General features: G+C 34.4%; 2 protein-coding genes and 1 pseudogene across 2 annotated transcripts; all 3 read right to left on the bottom strand.

The window, feature by feature from the left end:
• Positions 1–50: 50 nt before the first annotated feature.
• Positions 51–980, bottom strand: LOC122732847 (olfactory receptor 4P4-like). The gene has a single exon (XM_043973247.1). It carries the CDS (start codon positions 978–980, stop codon positions 51–53), a length of 930 nt encoding a protein of 309 aa, XP_043829182.1.
• A 7,168-nt stretch (positions 981–8,148) lies between these two features.
• LOC122731914 lies at positions 8,149–11,080 on the bottom strand (annotated as a pseudogene).
• Positions 11,081–15,263: 4,183 nt separating this feature from the next.
• Positions 15,264–16,178, bottom strand: LOC122732851 (olfactory receptor 4P4-like). The gene has a single exon (XM_043973252.1). The coding sequence runs from the start codon at positions 16,176–16,178 to the stop codon at positions 15,264–15,266; it is 915 nt and encodes a 304-aa protein (XP_043829187.1).
• Positions 16,179–20,139: the final 3,961 nt, after the last annotated feature.

The following is a 20,139-nucleotide window of genomic DNA, read 5'->3' as shown; positions in this document are numbered from 1 at the left end:
CCCTGGGCAAGTCACTTAACCCCCATGGCCCTGCAAAAAAAAAATCAATTTTATTTGAATATCAAAATTATTTTTGTTGCCCACACCTTCTGCATGGCATTCTTCATCTCTGCATTTCTAAGTGTATAGATAAGAGGGTTCATCATGGGTGCAATAACAGTATAAAACATTGAGATCTCCTTATCATTTTGATTGGCACTGGGAGGTGGGATATAGGTGGCAATACAAGGCACAAAGAACATAAGAACGACCATGACGTGTGAAGCACAGGTGGAAAGAGCTTTATGGCGGGCTCCTGATGAATGGTTCCTAAGATTATATAATATGACAATATAAGATGCCACCAAGACCAGAAAGGTGGCCAAGACAACCATCCCAGTATTTGCAATGACTAAGATATTAGGGATGCGTGTGTCAGTGCAGGCAAGTTTTAAAAGTACTCTCACATCACATGCATAGTGATCCACTTGATTAGGGCCACAGAAAGGTAATCTAATGACCATGATCATCTGGGCAATGGCATGACAAAAGGCAACCACCCAGGCCATCAGGAGCATCATGTTACATCTCTGTCTATTCACAATTATCATGTAATGTAAAGGTTTACAAATGGCCACATAACGATCAAAAGCCATAGACACCAGAATGAACATCTCAACACCTGAAAGAAAATGAACAGTAAAGAGCTGAGTCATACAGCTGCCATAAGAGATGGAGTTTTGCTTGGCAATTAAGTCCCTGATTAGCCTGGGAACCACAGCAGAAGTATAGGCAAGATCCATGAAGGATAAATGACACAGAAAATAGTACATTGGTTGCTGGATCAAATAACTGCCTATGATAGTGATGAAGATAATAATGTTCCCAAAGAAGATGGCGAAATAACAGAGCAAGAAGATTACAAAACATATCATCTTAACCTCCTGGTTCTTGAACAGTCCCAAGAGAACAAATTCTGTGACATTGTTCTGATTTTCCATGTGTTTAAAAGAGAGGATGGCTTTCCAGAAGAACTCTAGTCCATCTGAAATTAAAGTAAATATAACAAATCAGTGAATATATTGAGTTCACATATGTTTTTGAATGGAAATCTCATTAGCAGATTATGGATTGCAATTTTAATTCCACTATTAGATGTTTTTTCTATATATTTAAGTGAGAAGAAAGATTTTGTCTTAATTTTATCCAGATGATGAATAATCTTCCAAAATTAAATATCTATCCAGGAGCCCTTCTCATGATATTAAAATCCATTTTAACCTATTAGTAAAAAACGCAACATAAATTTAAAACATCTGAGAATAACTTAAAATCCATTTTAATGGACTTCTAAATCATGAATAAGATCTTTTTTTGTGAGGACTGAGGCAAATTGAGTTTGTTAAAAAAGGAAATTCTTAACTTTTAAAAATAAAAAAATGTATATTAAATATGAAAATGTTGCTGATTATCAAAAGACTCTTTTAAAAACTTCCAAAAAACCTAGGAGAATAAAAAGTATTACAAAGCACACCTTTTCTTCCACTCACCTCACCCATTTTACACAGTCAATTGGCAGTTAGTGAGAAATTATAGGTTTTCAAAAAATGAAATGAATGCCTTAATAAGGAGAAAAAAGAATATATATAGCATAACAAATCAATCTCAGCTTCCAAACAGGAGGGATTAAAACTATAATGAGGAGTAATTTACAAGAAACCACTAATATGGGGGCAGCTAGGTGGCACAGTGGATAGAGTACCGGCCCTGGATTCAGGAGGACCTGAGTTCAAATACATCCTCAGACACTTGACACTTACTAGCTGTGTGACCCTGAGCAAGTCACTTAACCCCAATTGCCTCACCCCCCCCCCCCCCGCAAAAACAAACAAAAAGCAAAACAAAGAAATGGTATATGGTGAGGGAGGATAGAATGGGAGCAATGATCTTTATTATAACAGGTTGTTTTTGTTTTGCGAGGAAATGAGGGTTAAGTGACTTGCCCAGGTTTACACAGCTAGTAGTGCCAATTGTCTGTGGCCAGATTTGAATTCAAGTCCTCCACAATTCAGGGCTGGTGCTTTATCCTTTGTGACACCTAGGTGCCGCTTACTGTAACAGTTTTAAGAGATCTGGAGTGATGTTTTATTTTTATACCCTTTGTGGCAATTGAGCATGTGCTAGAGGCATAATGTTAGTCTGAGTTTTGGGGGAAATATTGAACTTTCTTTACTTCTGTCCTTTTGTTTCCTGGATGTAAGGTCATGTTTCTGATTTTCTTGAATGGAAATATTTCTCTAACCTCACTCCTCCTCCTTCTTTTCTTTGCCATTTTTCATTTTCTTTCCCTCCTTCACATCTTCCTCATTTTCCCTTTGATTCCCCTCTTCTATCACAATTTACAATACTAATTAAATAAAAATCAAAGACTAAAACCACTTCAAATCAAGTCGTTCAAGCATGGAAGGATATACCAGAATTTTCCCCAATACATTTCTCCACTGCCATAAACTTACAGCATCCATACCCATTGTTATTATTGCATGTGTTTAATAATTTTGTATATTTGATAATTCATAGGGGGGTTAGAGCGAAAATGTCTGAACCAGTGTTTACAACATACTTCCTGCCATCAATGAATCTGGAGCCCTTGTCCTTGGATTCTAATATTTATTTTTTTGATGTTCTAAAAAAAAATTTGGACATAGGATGAGGGTGAAGATGGAAAAAGCAGGTGAATTAGATAAATGTTAGCATTAATAGAATTATAAGGGAAGTGAGGAATTAATTTGTAAGATATCACACTAAGGAAGACTGTTACTGTTCATTCATTTTAGTTCTGTGTCTCTGTGAACTCAGTTGTGGTTTTCTTGGCAAAGATACTCGAGTGATTTGCCATTTCCTTCTCCAGAATAAAGGTATCAGTTTAAAAAACACTATTTGTGCAAAGAGGCATAACAGGAATTAAAATTGTATTACTATGCAGAACTTCCAGATGAGGAAATTCCCTCTTTCAGGTTAGGCTAGCACCTTAGGGGGGTAATGATCTTAGCTGCCTAGAATACTGAAAAAGTAAGTGACTTGCCAAGATTTAGAGAGAGAGTATTTTTCACGTGAAGTACCTTAGCATTTGTAAGATAATCAACAGCTATTGTTCTATATGCCTTCCATTTTTAATAACAGTGGATGTATTATTATCATTCCAGAATGAAAGAGGGTAGATGATGATGATGATGAATGATGAAAGGAATGCTTAGTATAAGCAGAGTGCTCTGTGATTGTTATAGTTAAAATGCAAGTATTATACATTTTTTATAAAACTCTATTCTTTCCCTCATAATTCAATGCCCTCTTTTGGTCTTTAGCCAAAACTAATGGAAGGAATTTCCACCTATCCCCATTTGAAAGAATGGGTCTAGAGTCTACTTGGAAAGTGTTTGAATTACCACTAAGAATAAATGTGCTGCAGAACTGCTGTCCATCCTATTTTGGGAGCTTTAAAATGTTTCCAAATTTCCAGAAAAACCTCAGATGGATGCAAGTTTAGGAGTAAATTTTATTGAGTAAATTATATCCTTGTCTTAGGGTTCTAGCAGTTACAGCAAGAAGGGGCCATTAAACTCCTACATGTTCCAAAATGGAATTCACATACTGAAATTATAGTTTATCAAATATTCCAAAGGAAATAATGCTATTTTAAATCATCAGATGGATTTTTAAATGGATTGAGTCTGAGATGTGAGTGGTTATTTTGATAGTATGCCTTCTTTACATGAAATGTTTAATGAGATTTTATATATATATGTATATATATATTTAAATATTCAAATGGCATCTTATATAAATATGGAGATGTCTAAAAACTGATTAGGATAAATACATTCCTTCCTTTAGTTCAGAATTTCTTCATCTTCATATGGCACATACTTGTTTGGAAGTCTTATGTAAATTATAGGACTTTGTAAACCAAAAATTATTTGATATAAATATGTATTTTCCCATTCAAGTTAATGCATTCCGTTATATCTATCCACTGCCTTTTTAAGTGTATCTAGGTCCCAGGTTTAGAATTCCTGCTTCAGTACAATGCCTCTTCTAGTTAAGTAAAAGAAACGGCCATAATGGAAAAAATCTTGGAGTTAAGAGATTGTCAATATAATCCAGACTACAGAAAAAAATTCTTTTGTGATCTAATGTAACTTTCAATTTCTCCAAGTCTCACTTTCCACATTTAAAAAGGGGCATAACAATCATCTATGTTACAGAGACAAGATAATCAGGTTTGTCAATATAAAAGGAAGGCACTTGGAAAGTGCCAAGACTTATGTCGAAGTAATCACTAACCAAAATCTTGTCAAACAAGAGTCAGTCAGTCAGTTCCCAAGTTAGCCCCCCAGGGCTTGATGTGAGGGGAATGGGTATAAATATAAGAAATGTTTGGGCATATCTTCTGGTATTAACAGTCACATAACATATGTAAGGATTGAATAGGGAAGAAGGGGATGAACACAAATATAAAATGTTGTGGGATGAGGGAAAATAATAATAACGACAAAAATAATAATAATAATAATAATACTTACATTATCATCTAAAGCAAGATAGATTCATCCCTGATTGATATGCACTCATGAAAACCAAATAAGGAGTTTAAAAGTTTGACTTGTCCTCTGGCAGTCATTATACAAAAATGTAAATTCTTGTGGTTCAATAGAGGATCTCATGTCTGTCTTTTGTTGCAAGTTATCCCAAGTCTTGCTTCACTTGAAGGACACTGGTCTTATTCAGGGTGATGCTAATTTATTTGAATTTCAAAATGATGTCATCTTGAAATCTGCCTTCTGTCCCTCATAGGATCCCAGACAAACACAAACAGATACCTTAAGTCCATGGGACGCCACATTAAACTTTTAAACTGGAAAAAAAAAACAGAAACAAACAAACAAAATCTTCTAAGGAGTTTTCCCTAGCATGCTCTGATTTTAAACGCACTTGTGCAACCAGGGAATGCATTCCCAGGGGCATTTTGATGCAGCCAATATTTTAGACTATTTAGAGTACAGCAGAAAACTTTGGTGCAGAGGGAAATATTTTTTTTCTCCTTTTACTTCTTGTCTCCTATCAAGTTTCTTCATTAAAATGAGTATCAGACACCAAACATTTGTCATTCAAACTTCTTCACTCCATACTATGCTAACACCTATTTACAAGAATTTCCAAATAACTTTGGGATATTGCATGTTACCAGACAAAGCAATTTTTAATGATGTGATACAAATAAATATATAAAATTACAGATCTTGATTTTCTAACCACTCTGCCCTTTTTTGGTTAATTCTCAGTTCACATAGTGATGAAGCAAAGGTTTTAGAATCTTAAGTATAATCTTCATGACATGAAACAAATAAATTTTCAGTAATTTGAATGTTCTTTGGCATATCATGCTTTAGGATTTGGACATAAAATGATCTATTCCGATGCAGTAGCTACTTCCTCTTTATAAAAAGAAGAAATTGAATAATATACCTTCTAAAAGTCCCCTTCAGCTCTATAGCCTTTATTTGTTGACCCTGAAGGTAGCACATGTTCCAGGCAAATTATCCTACTCACATAAGAATTAATTTCTCATTACCATGACTTTGGTTGACTTAGAATGAAATCTTTCAGTTCTCATCTTAAATACCACTTTCTCCATGAAATTCTCACTCATCCTCTAGTGAAAATTGTTTTTCCTTTCATCAGACACACTCATGCTACCTCTTTCTCTCTGTCTCTCTCAGTCACACTCTATCCTTCTGTCCATATCTATAAGCTGCTCCATTGGGGACCCAACTAGCCAGTTCCTACCTTCCTTCCTTCCTTCTTTCCTTCCTTCTTTCCTTCCTTCTTTCCTTCCTTCCTTCCTTCCTTCCTTCCTTCCTTCCTTCCTTCCTTCCTTCCTTTCTTCCTTCCTTCTTTCTTTCTTTAATTCATCCATTCACTCATTCATTCCTTTGGTCCTTTCTTCTCCCAATGCCTCCACCTCTCCCTCCACTCCTTCTGTCCATGTAGGATATCATATACTTACCTGTGGGTGCTCTGCCCAAATAAATATAAAATTTTGATTACTTAAACATCACAAGATACCTTAAGGTTTACAGGGTAGAATTTTTTCCTCTTCCCTACTTATTCTATCATTAGGAAAAAAATACAAACCTGGGACAAATACTTTTTTGTACCATATATTTTAATTTGTGTTTTCTTGAAATATAGCACTGAAAAAAAAATAGGCTTTGATAAAGCCCTTGGGATTCAAATGGAGCTAATTGACCAGGCCTTAAACTTAAATCACTATGGTGCTCAATGAGTGGCTAACAATACGTCCCAGCACAAGTTTAAAATATTTATTAATGTACTTGAAATAACAATAAACCCATTATTTTAGCATAATATATTTTATTAAAGATCTGCCCACCCCCCAAAAACATAAAATAATTGCATCCTATTTCATTTTACCAAATCTCTTTAATATCTGACTTTATAAACAACAGATATTGGTGGGGATGTGAAAATAACTGGGGCACTAATTCATTGTTGGTGAAATTGTAAAATGATTCAACCAATTTGGAGAACAATCTAGAATTATGCCCAATGAGTTATTAAACTGTCTATACCTGTTGAACTATTAGGTCTATTTCCAAACATAATTAGGGGAAAGAGAAAAGAACCTATATGTTCTGAAATTTTTAGAGTAGTTCAATTTGTGGTGGCAAAGAACTAGAAATTCTGGGGATGGCCATCAATGCAGAATAGTTGAATGATTTGTTGTATAAAATTGTGATGGAATAGTACTGTGCTCTAAGAAATGATGAGCCTGACTGTATTAGAAAAACATGGTTACACTTGGATGAAATAATACAGAGTAAAAGGGGCAAAAGAATTGTACTGTTTTAAGAACAAAATGGAGTGAATGAGTAATTTTGGGTATTATAAATACCCAAATTAACTATAAAGGGAATATGAAGGAAAATGGTATTAAAGAGAAGTGCTGGAGGAGAAAAATGCTGTTAAAGAGAAGCATGTATAGGGGCAGCTAGGTGGCACAGTGGATAAAGCACTGGCCCTGGACTCAGGAGGACCTGAGTTCAAATCTGACAACAGACACTTGACATGCTGGGCAAGTTACTTAACCCTCATTGCCCTGCAAGAGAGAGAGAGAGAGAGAGAGAGAGAGAGAGAGAGAGAGAGAGAGAGAGAGAGAGAGAGAAACATGTATAAAATATGATGAAGAGAAACGTATAGAGAAGTGCGAGAAAAGTTCTCTTAAAGAGAAGTATGTGTAGAATGATTTTACATAAGCTTAGTCTATGAGGAAGCTAGGGAAGGGAGGCCTTAATAATGAGGAAAGGCAGCAATTCAGGTATCAGAGACAGGAAATATAATTAAATGGACTTAGAATAAGGCATGTCATTAATGGGGATAATCAAGTAAGCCAGGTAGTGTCCAGAGGACAGTAAAGTATTACCTAGAACACTAGAGGAGAAATGGGAGGGGATTAAGCAATAAGAGAAAACTGATTACTTCACAGTTGTTCCTGAGGCTGCCCCTTGTAATGATTCCTTAGGATGCATTACTATCTTTGACAATGTCCAATATCTAGCCATGGGATAATAATTTGTATAAAAAAGAACATTATAATAGGTTAGCTTTTTCTTTAATCCTTCCATATCATTGGGGAAATTGATATTAAGTTAGAGCTGTGTAAAAATACTATAACAAGCACCAATCCACATATAAAGGTATACAAACTAAGATTTCCACTTTTCATCCATTACTTTTTGGACTTTATATAAAGTTCATCCCTATTCACAGTAAAGATTGTAACATTTTTTTGTCTTGTTCCATTTATTTCTTTTGTGTGTGTGTGTGTGAAATGGTTAATATAGAAAAAAGTTTTCCATGATTTCACATGTACAATTGACATACTATTTTCCTTCTAAATGGGTAAAGGAGGAGGGTGCAGGAGGGAGAGAATTTGGAAATTAAAAATAATTTTATTACTGTTAAAATAAAAAAGGAAAAATAAAGAAAAATGTTTATCCCTGAAAAAATGGCAAAAATAGTAGAATGTTGTCTTTTCTTCAAAAGGCCTTAAGTGAATAAGCAAATTAAAATTCAGTTTTCTTTTATTATCAAAAGCATTTTTATTATCCAGACTTAGGGCATAGCATTTTTCATCTCTGTGTTTCTCAGAGTATAGATAGATGAGATGGTGCAATGACTGTATACAGCACTGAGATCGCCTTATCATTTTGATTAGCAGTGGGAAGTGGGATTTAGGTGACAATAAAAGGTACAAAGAACATAATGACAACCATGACATGTGAAGCACAGGTGGAAAGAGCTTTATGATGGGCTCCTGATGATTGGTTCCTAAGGCTATATAATATGACAATTAAGATGCCACCAAGACCAGAAAGGTGGTCAAGACAACCATCCCAGTATTTGCAACGACTAGGATATTAGGGATGCATGTGTCATTGCAGACAAGTTTTAAGAGGGCTTTCACATCACATGCATAGTGATCCACTTATTTAGGGCCAAAGAAAGGCAATATAATGACCATGATCATATGGACAATGGCATAAAAAAGACAACTACCCAGGCTATCAGGAGCATCATGTTACATCTCTGTCTATTCACAATTATCATGTAATACAAAGGCTTAAAAATGGCAACATAATGATCAAAGCCATAAACACCAGAGTGAACATCTCAACAAATGAAAGAAAATGACCAGTAAAGAGATGAGTCATACAGGTATTATAAAAGATGTCTTTTTGCCTCCCAATTAAATCCCTTAGTAGACTTGGAATCACAGTGGAAATAAAAGAAAGATCCATGCAGGATAAATGGCAGAGAAAATAGTACGTAGGTTGGTGGATTCAATGACTGCCTATGATAGTGATGAAGATAATAGCGTTCCCAAAGAAGATATCAAAATAACAGAGCAAAAAGATTACAAAACATATCATGTTAACCACCTGGTTTTTGAACAGTCCAAAAAGAATGCATTCTGTGACATTGTTCTGATTTTCTATGTATTTAAACTATAGATGGCTTTCAAGAAGAATTCTAATTCATCTGAAATTAAACCAGATATGACAAATCACTAAAAATAATGAGTTTGTAAATATTTTTGAATGGAAATCTCATTAGTGGACTATTGGGCTATTTTCTATATATTTAAATGAGAAGACAAAAGTCTGTCTCAATTTGATCCAGATGATTTATATTCTTTTAAAATATCTATCCAGTAGCCCCTCATGCTATTTAAATTCATTTATCTGTAAATGTGTAGAAAAGTAACATAACATTAAAAGATGTGATAAGATCTTAAAAGTCATTTTTTTTTTGCAGGGCAACAGATGTTAAGTGATTTGCCCAGGGTCACACAGCTAGTATGTGTCCAGTGTCTGAGGCCAGGTTTGAACTCAGGTCTTCCTGAATTCAGGGCCGGTGCTTTATCCACTGCACCACCTAACTGCCCCTTAAAAGTCAACTTCAATGGACTTCTAAATTGAAGATGATGATTTTTTTTGGGGGGGGGAGGTAAGGACTCAGCCTATATCAAGCAGATCTTAACATAAATAAATTTGGTTTAAAACAAGGAACTTCCTAGCATTATTTTTATCAAAAAAAAAAAGTATGTCTAAAAGCTATGATTTTTTTGCAGGCAATGGGAGTTAAGTGACTTGCCCAGAGTCACACAGCTAGTAAGTGTCAAGTGTCTGAGGCCAGATTTGAACTCAGGTCCTCCTGAATCCAGGTCTCCTGTTGTTTCCTGCATATATCACCATGTTTCTAATTTTCTAGCATGAAAATATGTCTCTACCTTCACTTCTCCTCCTCCTCCTCTTCATTTTCCCTTTTCTTGCCCTCCTTCACACCTTCCTTCTTTATTGATCCTCCAACTTATTTCACTACTTGGCAATACTTCTTGGACAAAAGTCAAAGACTAACACCAGTCCCTTCAAATCACATCCTTCAAGCTTCAAAGGACATAGCAGAATTTTAACCAATACACTTCCCTATTGGCATAAACTTGTAAAACCCTGATCCACTGTTATTATTGTATGTGTTTAATAACTATTTATCCTAATTTACTTTTGGGGTTTGGGGTGGGGAGGAAGATATCTCCAACAATGTTTACAACAAGCTTCCCACTATCAATGAATCTGGAGCTGCCATACTCGTATTCTAATAGTTATTTTCTCAGTGATCTAAAATAAGATGAAGACACAGAAAATGAGTGAACAAAGATGGAAAAAGCAGCTGAATTAGACACATTCTAGCAATAACACAATTATAAGGGAAATAAGGCATTAAATGATAATATATCTGAGACTAAGTAAGACTTGTTTTTCAGTAAGTTCAGTTATATTTGTCTCTTTGTGGCCTCATTTGGGATTTTCTTGGCAAATATACTGGAGTGATTTGCCATCTCCTTCTTCAGAGGAAGATACCAGAAATTAGAAACAAAACAAACACACAAAACAATAACAACAATGATTTGTGCAAGGAATAGGAATTGGAACTATAATTTTATTGGTATATAGAACTTTCAGGTGAGGAAATTCCCTCTTTCAGGGATGCATTTCTTGAAAGATCTTACTCCTTTCCAAGGCATCTTATTTTCCCTTCCAATAGCTCATAACCTATTTGTTAAGTTGTCCTTATGTTGCAAATAATCCAATCTATTTGTAAAATTCACTCCAAACTCCTACATCTATGCTATACTTTAGAGCCAAATAGAAGTATAATCTGTTTCATGAGAAATGTTTACAATTACGTGAATGTGGCTACCAGTTCATCACTTCTGCAGGATAAAATCACAAGTTATTTAAATTACTTCCAGATAATGTGATAATGAAGTAATCTACTCTCTAGATTGCTTTACTTGAGGTATTCTTTGACCAATAAGTGTTCATTTGAAACCTATAATAGAGCACCATACTCTGCATAGGGTCAAAACAAGACAGTACAATGGGACTGTTCCCTTTATAGCCCTAGAGACTCTGCTTCTTTTAAATAAAGTAAGAATAATTACCTTTTCTGCCATGCCATACTATTGATTTCTATTTAATTTTGTCTGCTGACATCTCTTTCCTATTTTTCTGACAAGTAAAAATCTCTATATCCATTTTGTTTTTGTGAAGTACATTGATTTGAAAATAAACAACAACGACAAAGGTCAGCAATTGATTTTTCAAAAAAAAAAAAGTGATTGTCCTGTTTGTGTTAGATTGAATTTATGATGCTGTATGGACTTCTGAGAATCAATCTTTGTCAGTGCCTATGGGCAACTGCTTTGTTCAATAAAGTTTTACAACTCCCTGATCTCTGAGAGCTTCAGTGACTTGCTCAGTTCTGCAAAATGTATCAGCATTGGGGCTTGACCTTATGTCTTCTTGCTTAGACAGGGTCACCTCTCTCCTCATTTCACCACATTGCCCTTCACCTTGTATGCAGTAGGCACTAAAATACATAAATAAAACATATAAAGTACCTAATATATGTCTAAGATTCCACTAAGTACTTCCATAAAAGAGATAACCTATTATAAGATCTTACAATCTGATAATTAAAATCACACTAATAGAATAGTATTACATAGGAAAGCATACAGTGACTTGGAGAGTTGCAGGAATAATGAGGAAATCAGAAATATATGAAGAAATTTCCCTTTTTTGGGAGCAGTGGCTGTATTATAATCATTTCAGAATCAAACGGAGAGATTAATGATGAAAATGATGATATGATTGATATGATGATGGTGATAATGAAGAAGAAAAAGAAGAAGTTAAAAGGAGTGCATACTATGGATAGAGAGAGAGCTTTATGGTGGATCTAGCAGAATTACATGTATTATACAGTTAAGATAAAACACCATCCTTTCCCTCATGACTCAATTCCATGGTTTGTGCTGATCAGAGACTTAGCTGCCAATAACAAAAACATCTCCTTTAATTGCTGTATGATTCAGCTCTTCTCTGCCACCTACAGCCCCCATTTGAAGAGAAAGGCTATATAGATCACTTGGAAAAGGCATGGAAATGAGTGTTTGAATTACCACTCAGTATAAGTGTGTTGCACAACATCTGTCAGTTCTATTTCTAGAACTTGAAAGCTTTTCCAAATCTCCAGAAAAACCGCATGTGGATCCTAATTTAGGAGGAAATTTTAATGAGTAAGGTATATCCTGGTTATAGTGGCCAGTAGTTACAACAAGAAGGGACAAATTCCTGTATCTTCCAAAATGGAATTCACATACTGAATGATTTCCTATGAATAATTTCTTATATTTTAAAACGTTTCACAAGGGAACACTATCAAAATTGTGAAGCTAATATTGTTCTCCTTATATAGCTAGAAGCATGGATTTTTTTCCATTTTAATGTATTGAAATTAAAATTACAAAGGATATGAATGTTGCCAGAGAATTCAAAGATGATTGTTGTTAATCTTCAGATTTTATAAATTGGGAAATGATTCCTCACCGTCAGTCATTACTTATTCAGTGTCACACACATCTATCATCAGAACTGAATTCAAACAAATGTTTTTAACATCTATATACAACCTTGTTTACTCCAAACAAAAAATTAGACTTTATCAATTGTTCCAAAGGAAAATAAGCCTGTTTTTTTTTTAATTACAAGGTGTCAATATTTTAAAATGTATTGAATCTATGTTGTGAGTGTTTATCTGAATAGCCTGTCCTCTTTATGGGAACTGTTTAATGGGATAAAAATAAAAAAGACAGAATTTAGGGAGAGGTATAAAAAGCATTAGGCTAAATAAATTTCTTCTTTTAATTCAGGATTTCTCTGTTTTTTTCACATGCCATATACTCCCTTGTCAGTCTAATATAAATTATAGAACCTATTTTAAATTAGTGATTGTTGATATAAAGATGTTTTTTTTTCCCATTCAAGTTCATCATTCCATCATATCTATCACCTATCTATTTTTTTTTTTGGTGAGGCAATTGGGGTTAAGTGACTTGCCCAGGGTCACACAGCTAATAAGTGTTAAGTGTCTGAGGCCAAATTTGAACTCAGGTCCTCCTGAATCCAGGGCCAGTGCTCTATCCACTGTGCCACCTAACTGCCCTGCACCTATCTATTTTTAATGTTTGTAGGCTCCAGGCTAACAATTGCAGCACCAGATTTGCTAGAAAGGTAAAAGGAACTGGCATAATGGAAAAATCCCAGAGTCAGGAGATTATCAATATAATCCTAACTCCTAAAAAAAAAGTCTTTTGTGATCTAATATAACTCTCTATCTCTCTGAGTATCACTTTCAACATGTAAAAATGGGTGATAAAATCACCTCCATTACATGGAAGGGCTTGGAAAGTGCCAATGGCTCCGACAAAATAATCACTCTCAATGAAATCTCGTTGGACAAAAGTGTCAGTCAATCAGTTCTTAAGTTTCCTCCTGAGTTGTTGATGTTAGAGGAATATGTTTGGCATATTTTTTTTGGAATTAATAGTCACATATCTTTAGTAGGGATAGAGTAGAGAAGAAGGGAGTAAAACAGATATAAAATATGATGGGGAGAGATGGTATTAAAATAATTTAAAAAAACCCTTACATTACCATATATAACAATGTAGATTCATTCCTGATTGATGTCACTCATGAAAACCAAACATGAAGGCTGAAATCTTGACTCCTTCCTGGTCAGCCATGTCACAAAGATATGAATTCTTATGGTTGCTCAAAAGAGGGTCTCAAGTCTGTCTTTTGTTGCAAATCATCCTAAGTCTGTTTCTTGCATTCTCCCCCATAGAAGTGAACTACCCAAGACCCTTATGTTGCTTTTATTTTTATCGTGATAAGAACTATCTTTGAACAACATATGCACATATATTTATATATATAGTAATTTATCCACCACAACGTACATATATATATACATATATATATATATATATATGTATGTATTCACATATATGCATGCATACATACATACATATATACATATACCTAGAGAGAACAGGGGTATGAGTATATGGTAGGGAATCTGGTACACAAGATGAATTGGGAAATAATATTGCAATAGAATATGTTCTCTTACTTGTTAAATTCAATCCAAGTGTCCAAGATAAACTACATCAAATATTGATGGAATAATATGGAGATGGGTTTTCTGAAGTACTTGTTATTGATCTTTGAAAAAATGGTAAATGGAAAAGGTATCAAAAGGATGGAGGACAAATCTCACCTAAATTTTTTTGGGAAACAGTAAGTGAAGAGAGTGAATACTAGTAACTATAAGCCAGTAGAAAATTAAATAAATTGTTATTAACATTATTTACTGCATTTCTTGAAAAAGGAAGACACCATCTAAAATTTCTTGAATACTTTCCTCAAAGGGAAAAAGAAAAGAAAAGCAAAATTGTGCAATACCAATCTCACTTTTTCGATGGAATGACAATGCCTACAGCTTACTGGAATGTTACATATTTAAGAAAAATAATAGTAATTATCTTAATTTCACAATAGTTAAAAATTAGAAGAGGTGGGTTTGACAAAAGTCCATATAAGTGGTGATTTCAGAATTGTTTAAATTATTAGATCTAAAGAATAATCAATAAATTTGCAAGAAACCAAAATACAGTAGAATACTGGGCTGAATCTAATTGATTACTTTTGATAGGAATTCCTGCATAGTCTTACATATTATCAGAAAGAAAAATTTTAAAATTGAAGAGTCATGAATATATCTTATTTCATCTGAAGAAGATTCAGGATTTTTAGCAGATCATAAGCATATTATGAGATAAAAGTACAATACGGGAGGGAAAACATTCCAATATAATTGTAAACAGCTATGAGAGCTATATCTACAATTTGTGAAATAGTATTTCAACTAAACTTACTCCTACTACTGAGTTATTCAGAGATCAACAATTTAGACAAGATGAATCCATATCTTATTTATTTATTTATTTTTGGTGAGGCAATTGGGGTTAAGTGACTTGCCCAGGGTCACACAGCTAGTAAGTGTTATGTCTGAGGCTGCATTTGACCTCAGGTCCTCCTGCCTCCAGGGCCAGTGCACTATCCACTGCACCACCTAGCTGAATCTATATCTTTTTTAAAGTATTTATTGGAATTATTCTAAGGTACTGCTCATGCCAGGAAAAAAGGAGGAATATGGAAACTGATATTTGACATTATGGACTCAAAGAATAGATCAAGGTGAATGTTATATGTTTTATTTTGATCTTATTACATTTTGTGGTACCACAGTTTCCACATGGCACTCTTCATTTCTGTATTTCTCAGTGTATAGATAAGAGGATTCAGCATGGGAGCAATCACAGTGTACAGAATAGAAAACTCCTTCTCACTATTGGTGGCATTGGGAGGTGGCACATAGGTGTAGACACAGGGAAGAAAGAAGAGGACCACAACCATGATGTGGGAGCCACAGGTGGAGAGTGCTTTATGCCTACCCTCTACTGAGTGCATTCGAAGATTATACAATATAACTATGTAAGATGCAACCAAGACAAGAAAAGTAACCAAGCAAACCATCCCATTATTAGCAATGACCATGATACTAACAACATGAGTATCAGTGCACACCAGTTTTAGAAGGGGTTTCACATCACATATGTAGTGGTCAATCTGATTAGGGCCACAGAAAGGTAACCTGAGGACCATGAGCAGCTGGGCAATGGAATGCCAAAAGGCCACTGCCCAGGCAGTCACTATCAGCATGTTACATCTACGCCGGTTCACAATGATTGTATAGTGCAAAGGTTTACAGATGGCAATATAGCGATCAAAGGCCATGGATACCAGAATGAACATTTCAACACCTCCCAGTAGGTGAGCAGAGAAGAGCTGAGTCATACAGCAATTAAAGGAGATGTTTTTGTTCTTGGCAGCTAAGTCTCTGATCAGTCTGGGGACGATGGTGGAAGTATATGCCAGATCCATGAGGGCTAGGTGGCACAGAAAATAGTACATGGGTTGCTGAATCAGATGGCTGCATGTGATTGTGATGAAGATGATGAAGTTGCCCAGGAATATTGCAAAATAACAGAGTGAGAAGAAAGTAAAACCTATTATCTTCATCTCTTTGTTCAAAAAAAGTCCCAAGAGAACAAATTCTGTGACATTGTTCTGATTTTCCATGTTGTTCGAGAAAAGTGATGAATACAAAGTAGAATATTAATTTATCTGAAATTATGTGGAATAGGACAAATAATAATCAGTATTTGTTATATGTATTTGTAGTTCATAAATCCATTTTGTGATCTTTTTTTTTTTTTGCAGGGCAATGAAGGTTAAGTGACTTGCCCAGGGTCACACAGCTAGCTCAGTGTCAAATGTCTGAGGCTGGATTTGAACTCAGGTCCTCTTGAATCCAAGGCCAGTGCTTTATCCACTGCGCTACCTAGCTGCCCCTGTGATCATTTTTAAAACATAAAAGATTATTTTCATTGGCACACTGATCATAAAACTTTAAACCAAAGTATACAACTTATATTTTTTTAATTAAATAAATATCTCTCCTAATCATTTTCCAAGGTAAATTGATCATTTATGCCTACAGTCTCAAAATCCCAACATGACTTGAAAAATTATGAAGATGTCTTAAACAACAACTATATATATGTATATATCATATGGTATATATCATATTGTATGCATGTATATGTGTACATTTTGTATGTATGTACATAAATGTGTGTGCTTATATATTTCCCCAAATGGATAAATATAATTTAAATATTTTGAAGTGTCTGGTTTTAGTTTAAAAGGTTTTTTTTAAATAAGAAATAGCACAAATAATTTCCACAATCTAATATATTATTATAAAGGAAAATAATCCCTCTTATTTTTAAGTGTTTTGTGGGGACAAGGTATAATTGTGAAGCAAAGTCAAGTCAGAATGAGAAAACCAGAAGTGTCTTGACATTTGACAAGTTAGGTACAGTTTTTAAGCGTATGAAAAAAAAAAAGAGTTTGAGGACATAGGTAGGGAGATTAGGAGGAGGAGGGAGAGGCAGAGGAAAAGGAGGAAAGAATCATGAAAGGTAGCTTAGAAACTTTTTACATAAGAATAATGATGTTTTATGGACCTCTGCAGGCTTTTGGGGGAACAATCTTTCTTCACTTAAGAAGCAAACATTTTCCATTGCTGTTGTTGAAAATTATGTATTAGCACCAAGACTTCTTATCCTGAGGTGGTTCAAACATAGTAAGGTTGATCATTTTATAAGGAATTTAATCTTGTTGGACAGAGTTTTTTTAGCTTCGTGGAAGTTGCTAGAATTTGGGTTCTCCAGACATAAATTTGGAAAATCTGAAGTGATATTTATTTCTCCCTTTGTCCTCTTTCATGAATAAATATTATATATTCTATAATTTGAAAATTTCAGATCAAATTGGTTGAAGGCTATATCTGTCTTCCTTATAGAGCTAAATTTTCCCTTCTGTAATTTCCTCAATTAATTTTATTTCATTTTAAATTTATTGATATATTTTTATTTTTAATCAAAAACATCTCTTCATTCACTTTTTTTCATGCTTCCAATTTTGGAAACAAAGCTACCCATCCCACTCCTGTCCAGATCTCCATTGTAAAATAAGAATGAATTTTTCATGATGTTAAATAAAATATTTAATAGCATTCTAATATGCAGCCTATTAAATCTGAAAATAAAACTTTTATTGGTGTTTAAATATCATTATTTTTAAAACCCAAAGAAAAATGAGTTGACCTTGATTGATCCAATAAAGTGATTAATTAATGACATATGGAAGACCAGTGCTCTCTCCTATCATCTAAAAGTGATTAAGGTATCTCTGATTGTTCCTGTGTCTTGTGACCACAATGTGGGGTTAGGATAAGTCATAGACCCACTACTTGTAGAAAAAACAAATGAAACCAATCATATTCAATATTTTTAGGGTGACACCTTTCTGTAGATAAAAGGAGGTATGTTTCATCATGTGTTCTTTCAAATGAGTATTGGTCTCATTCCTTTATTTTTTTTATTTGCTTGTTTTATTGGTTTGCTCATCTATCTATCTATCTATCTATCTATCTATCTATCTATCTATCTATCTATCTATCTATCTGTATATCTATCTATTTATCTATCATTCTACCTATCTTTAAGTTTTGTTTTGTTTTTCCCTAATAGCCCTTGATAGGAATATTCCTCCACTCTTGATCTTAACTCAAATGAGTTAATGATATTCAGTCAAAAGTGGGAATGGGGGGATGACCTAACAGGAAGACAATAATTTAACTAATGCATACATTAATTACCCCAGAGTTTGTGTGTGGGAAGCTACACCTATAACTATTAAAAATGACAGAGCACTGAAGAACAGCCCCTGTTCTGTGAGTACAGACTTAAATACTAATGTTTAATGTACTTTAACCTGAGCTCTCAACTTAAGAGCAGAGTTTCATATGTGTGGGGAAAAAAATGGAATTTGAATGATTTGATGGTAGATTTTTTATGAAAAGATGTAGAGCTTTAAGGGACTTCAAGGCAATGAGATGGTAGAATGGATAGTTCCAGTCCTAGAGTCAGGAAGATTTTTCTACCCGAGTTCAAATTTAGCCTCACATATTTACTAGCTCTTTAATGCTGGGCAAGTCACTTAACTATATTTGACTCAATTTCCTCATATGTAAGATGATCTGCAGAAGTAAATGTCAAGCCACTCCAGTATCTTTGGCAAGAATACTCCAAATGGGGTCAAGAAAAGTTGGACATTACTGAAACAACTGAGCAACAATAACAAAGGGACCATAAAGGTAGGATGACTTACAAGTGAAAATGCTAATAACTAGACCTGAGTCTATCCACCCTTCCATTCACTAACTGCGTGATCACTAACTTCTGTTTGTTTTCTTTCTTCATATGTACAATGAAAGGGTTTAGCTAGAAGAACTTTAAGGAAACTTTTATTTCTAAGGTTATGCTCCTTTTATCTCCAAAGTCTTTTAAAGCTTAATAACCTAAGGCTTAGAAGATAAAATCACATTTTCAAGGGCACTTATTCCATCAGTAATTTAGTGGAAATTCATATCTAGATCTGAAAGTCAGAGACAAAATGATTTATCCATTGTCATATTGTTTTTAAGTGTCAATAGTCAAGATCTGGACCTCTCTGTTTTTCAGTTTTATTCATTTGTTTTCAATTATAGACATTGGATATGCCATGTCCAGTCCTGAAATGCTGTGAAAAGACTCCAGAGCAGAAAAATCTTTCCACAGCATCATTGAGCCTTGAAGTGCCATAAATAAAGCCTTTCATATCTAGAAACCTTTTATTTAACCCTAGCCTTAAAGAGTAATGTTTCAAGTCCTTAACCTAAGTCATTTGGCCTCAAGGAAGCCCTTGGGGGACATTTAAAGAAAATAAATTTTAGGGAGAGTGTGAGCACATAATTAGAGGTACATGAGACAAGGAAGTAGGAATATAAGTGATCTCAAGTTATGAAACTATGTGGGTTCTTTTGTAAAGAGAAAACATTATTTTAAAGATTTACTTTTTGTTTATCTGTCTTGTGTTTATAAAATATTGAATAAACATTCCCGAAGTTGGGTAAGTCTTATTAGGTCTATTTCTCTTTTGGGTAAATCAAATCCTGCAATCAATGAATGCAAATGAATCCAATGGGGGAAAAATAAAACTTACATTTTTTTGATAGGACAAGAAGACAAATTCATTCAGAGGAAATGTGCTCCCATCAATACTATACCTGGAACTAAGAAGCAAAGACTGGTGTTTGGTCAAATATCCCTGGTAAATATGGGCTCATGTTATTTCCCAAGAGAAGGCTCCATTTTTGTTACCATTCAGGAGTGGGAGAAGGGAATTTTACCAGGTGACTTCAATTTATTGAAATGAGCAAATAGAGTTGTAAATCTGGAAGCAGTCCCTTCTTTTTATGGCTTGGAGATAAGAAGGCAAATATATTTTCAAAGTTACTGACTCCACCCAAAACATTTAGTCTAATAACTGCTTCCAGTAGAGCCATAGAGAAAAGTAAATTTGCAGCATTCTGAGGAACCCTTGGGACTTGGTCTCCCAGAAGCATTTCCAAGCAACTTAGAAATGTAAGACA

Source organism: Dromiciops gliroides, chromosome 6, assembly GCF_019393635.1.
Source record: "Dromiciops gliroides isolate mDroGli1 chromosome 6, mDroGli1.pri, whole genome shotgun sequence".
In the NCBI taxonomy this organism is placed as follows: Eukaryota; Metazoa; Chordata; class Mammalia; order Microbiotheria; family Microbiotheriidae; genus Dromiciops; species Dromiciops gliroides.
Note: the sequence above shows the minus strand (reverse complement) of the source record. Positions and strands in the feature narration are given on the sequence as shown.

Coding starts and splice junctions, on each gene's coding strand:
- LOC122732847 (XM_043973247.1), bottom strand. CDS start 980: ATGGAAAATCAGAACAATGTCACAGAATTTGTTCTCTTGGGACTGTTC.
- LOC122732851 (XM_043973252.1), bottom strand. CDS start 16,178: ATGGAAAATCAGAACAATGTCACAGAATTTGTTCTCTTGGGACTTTTT.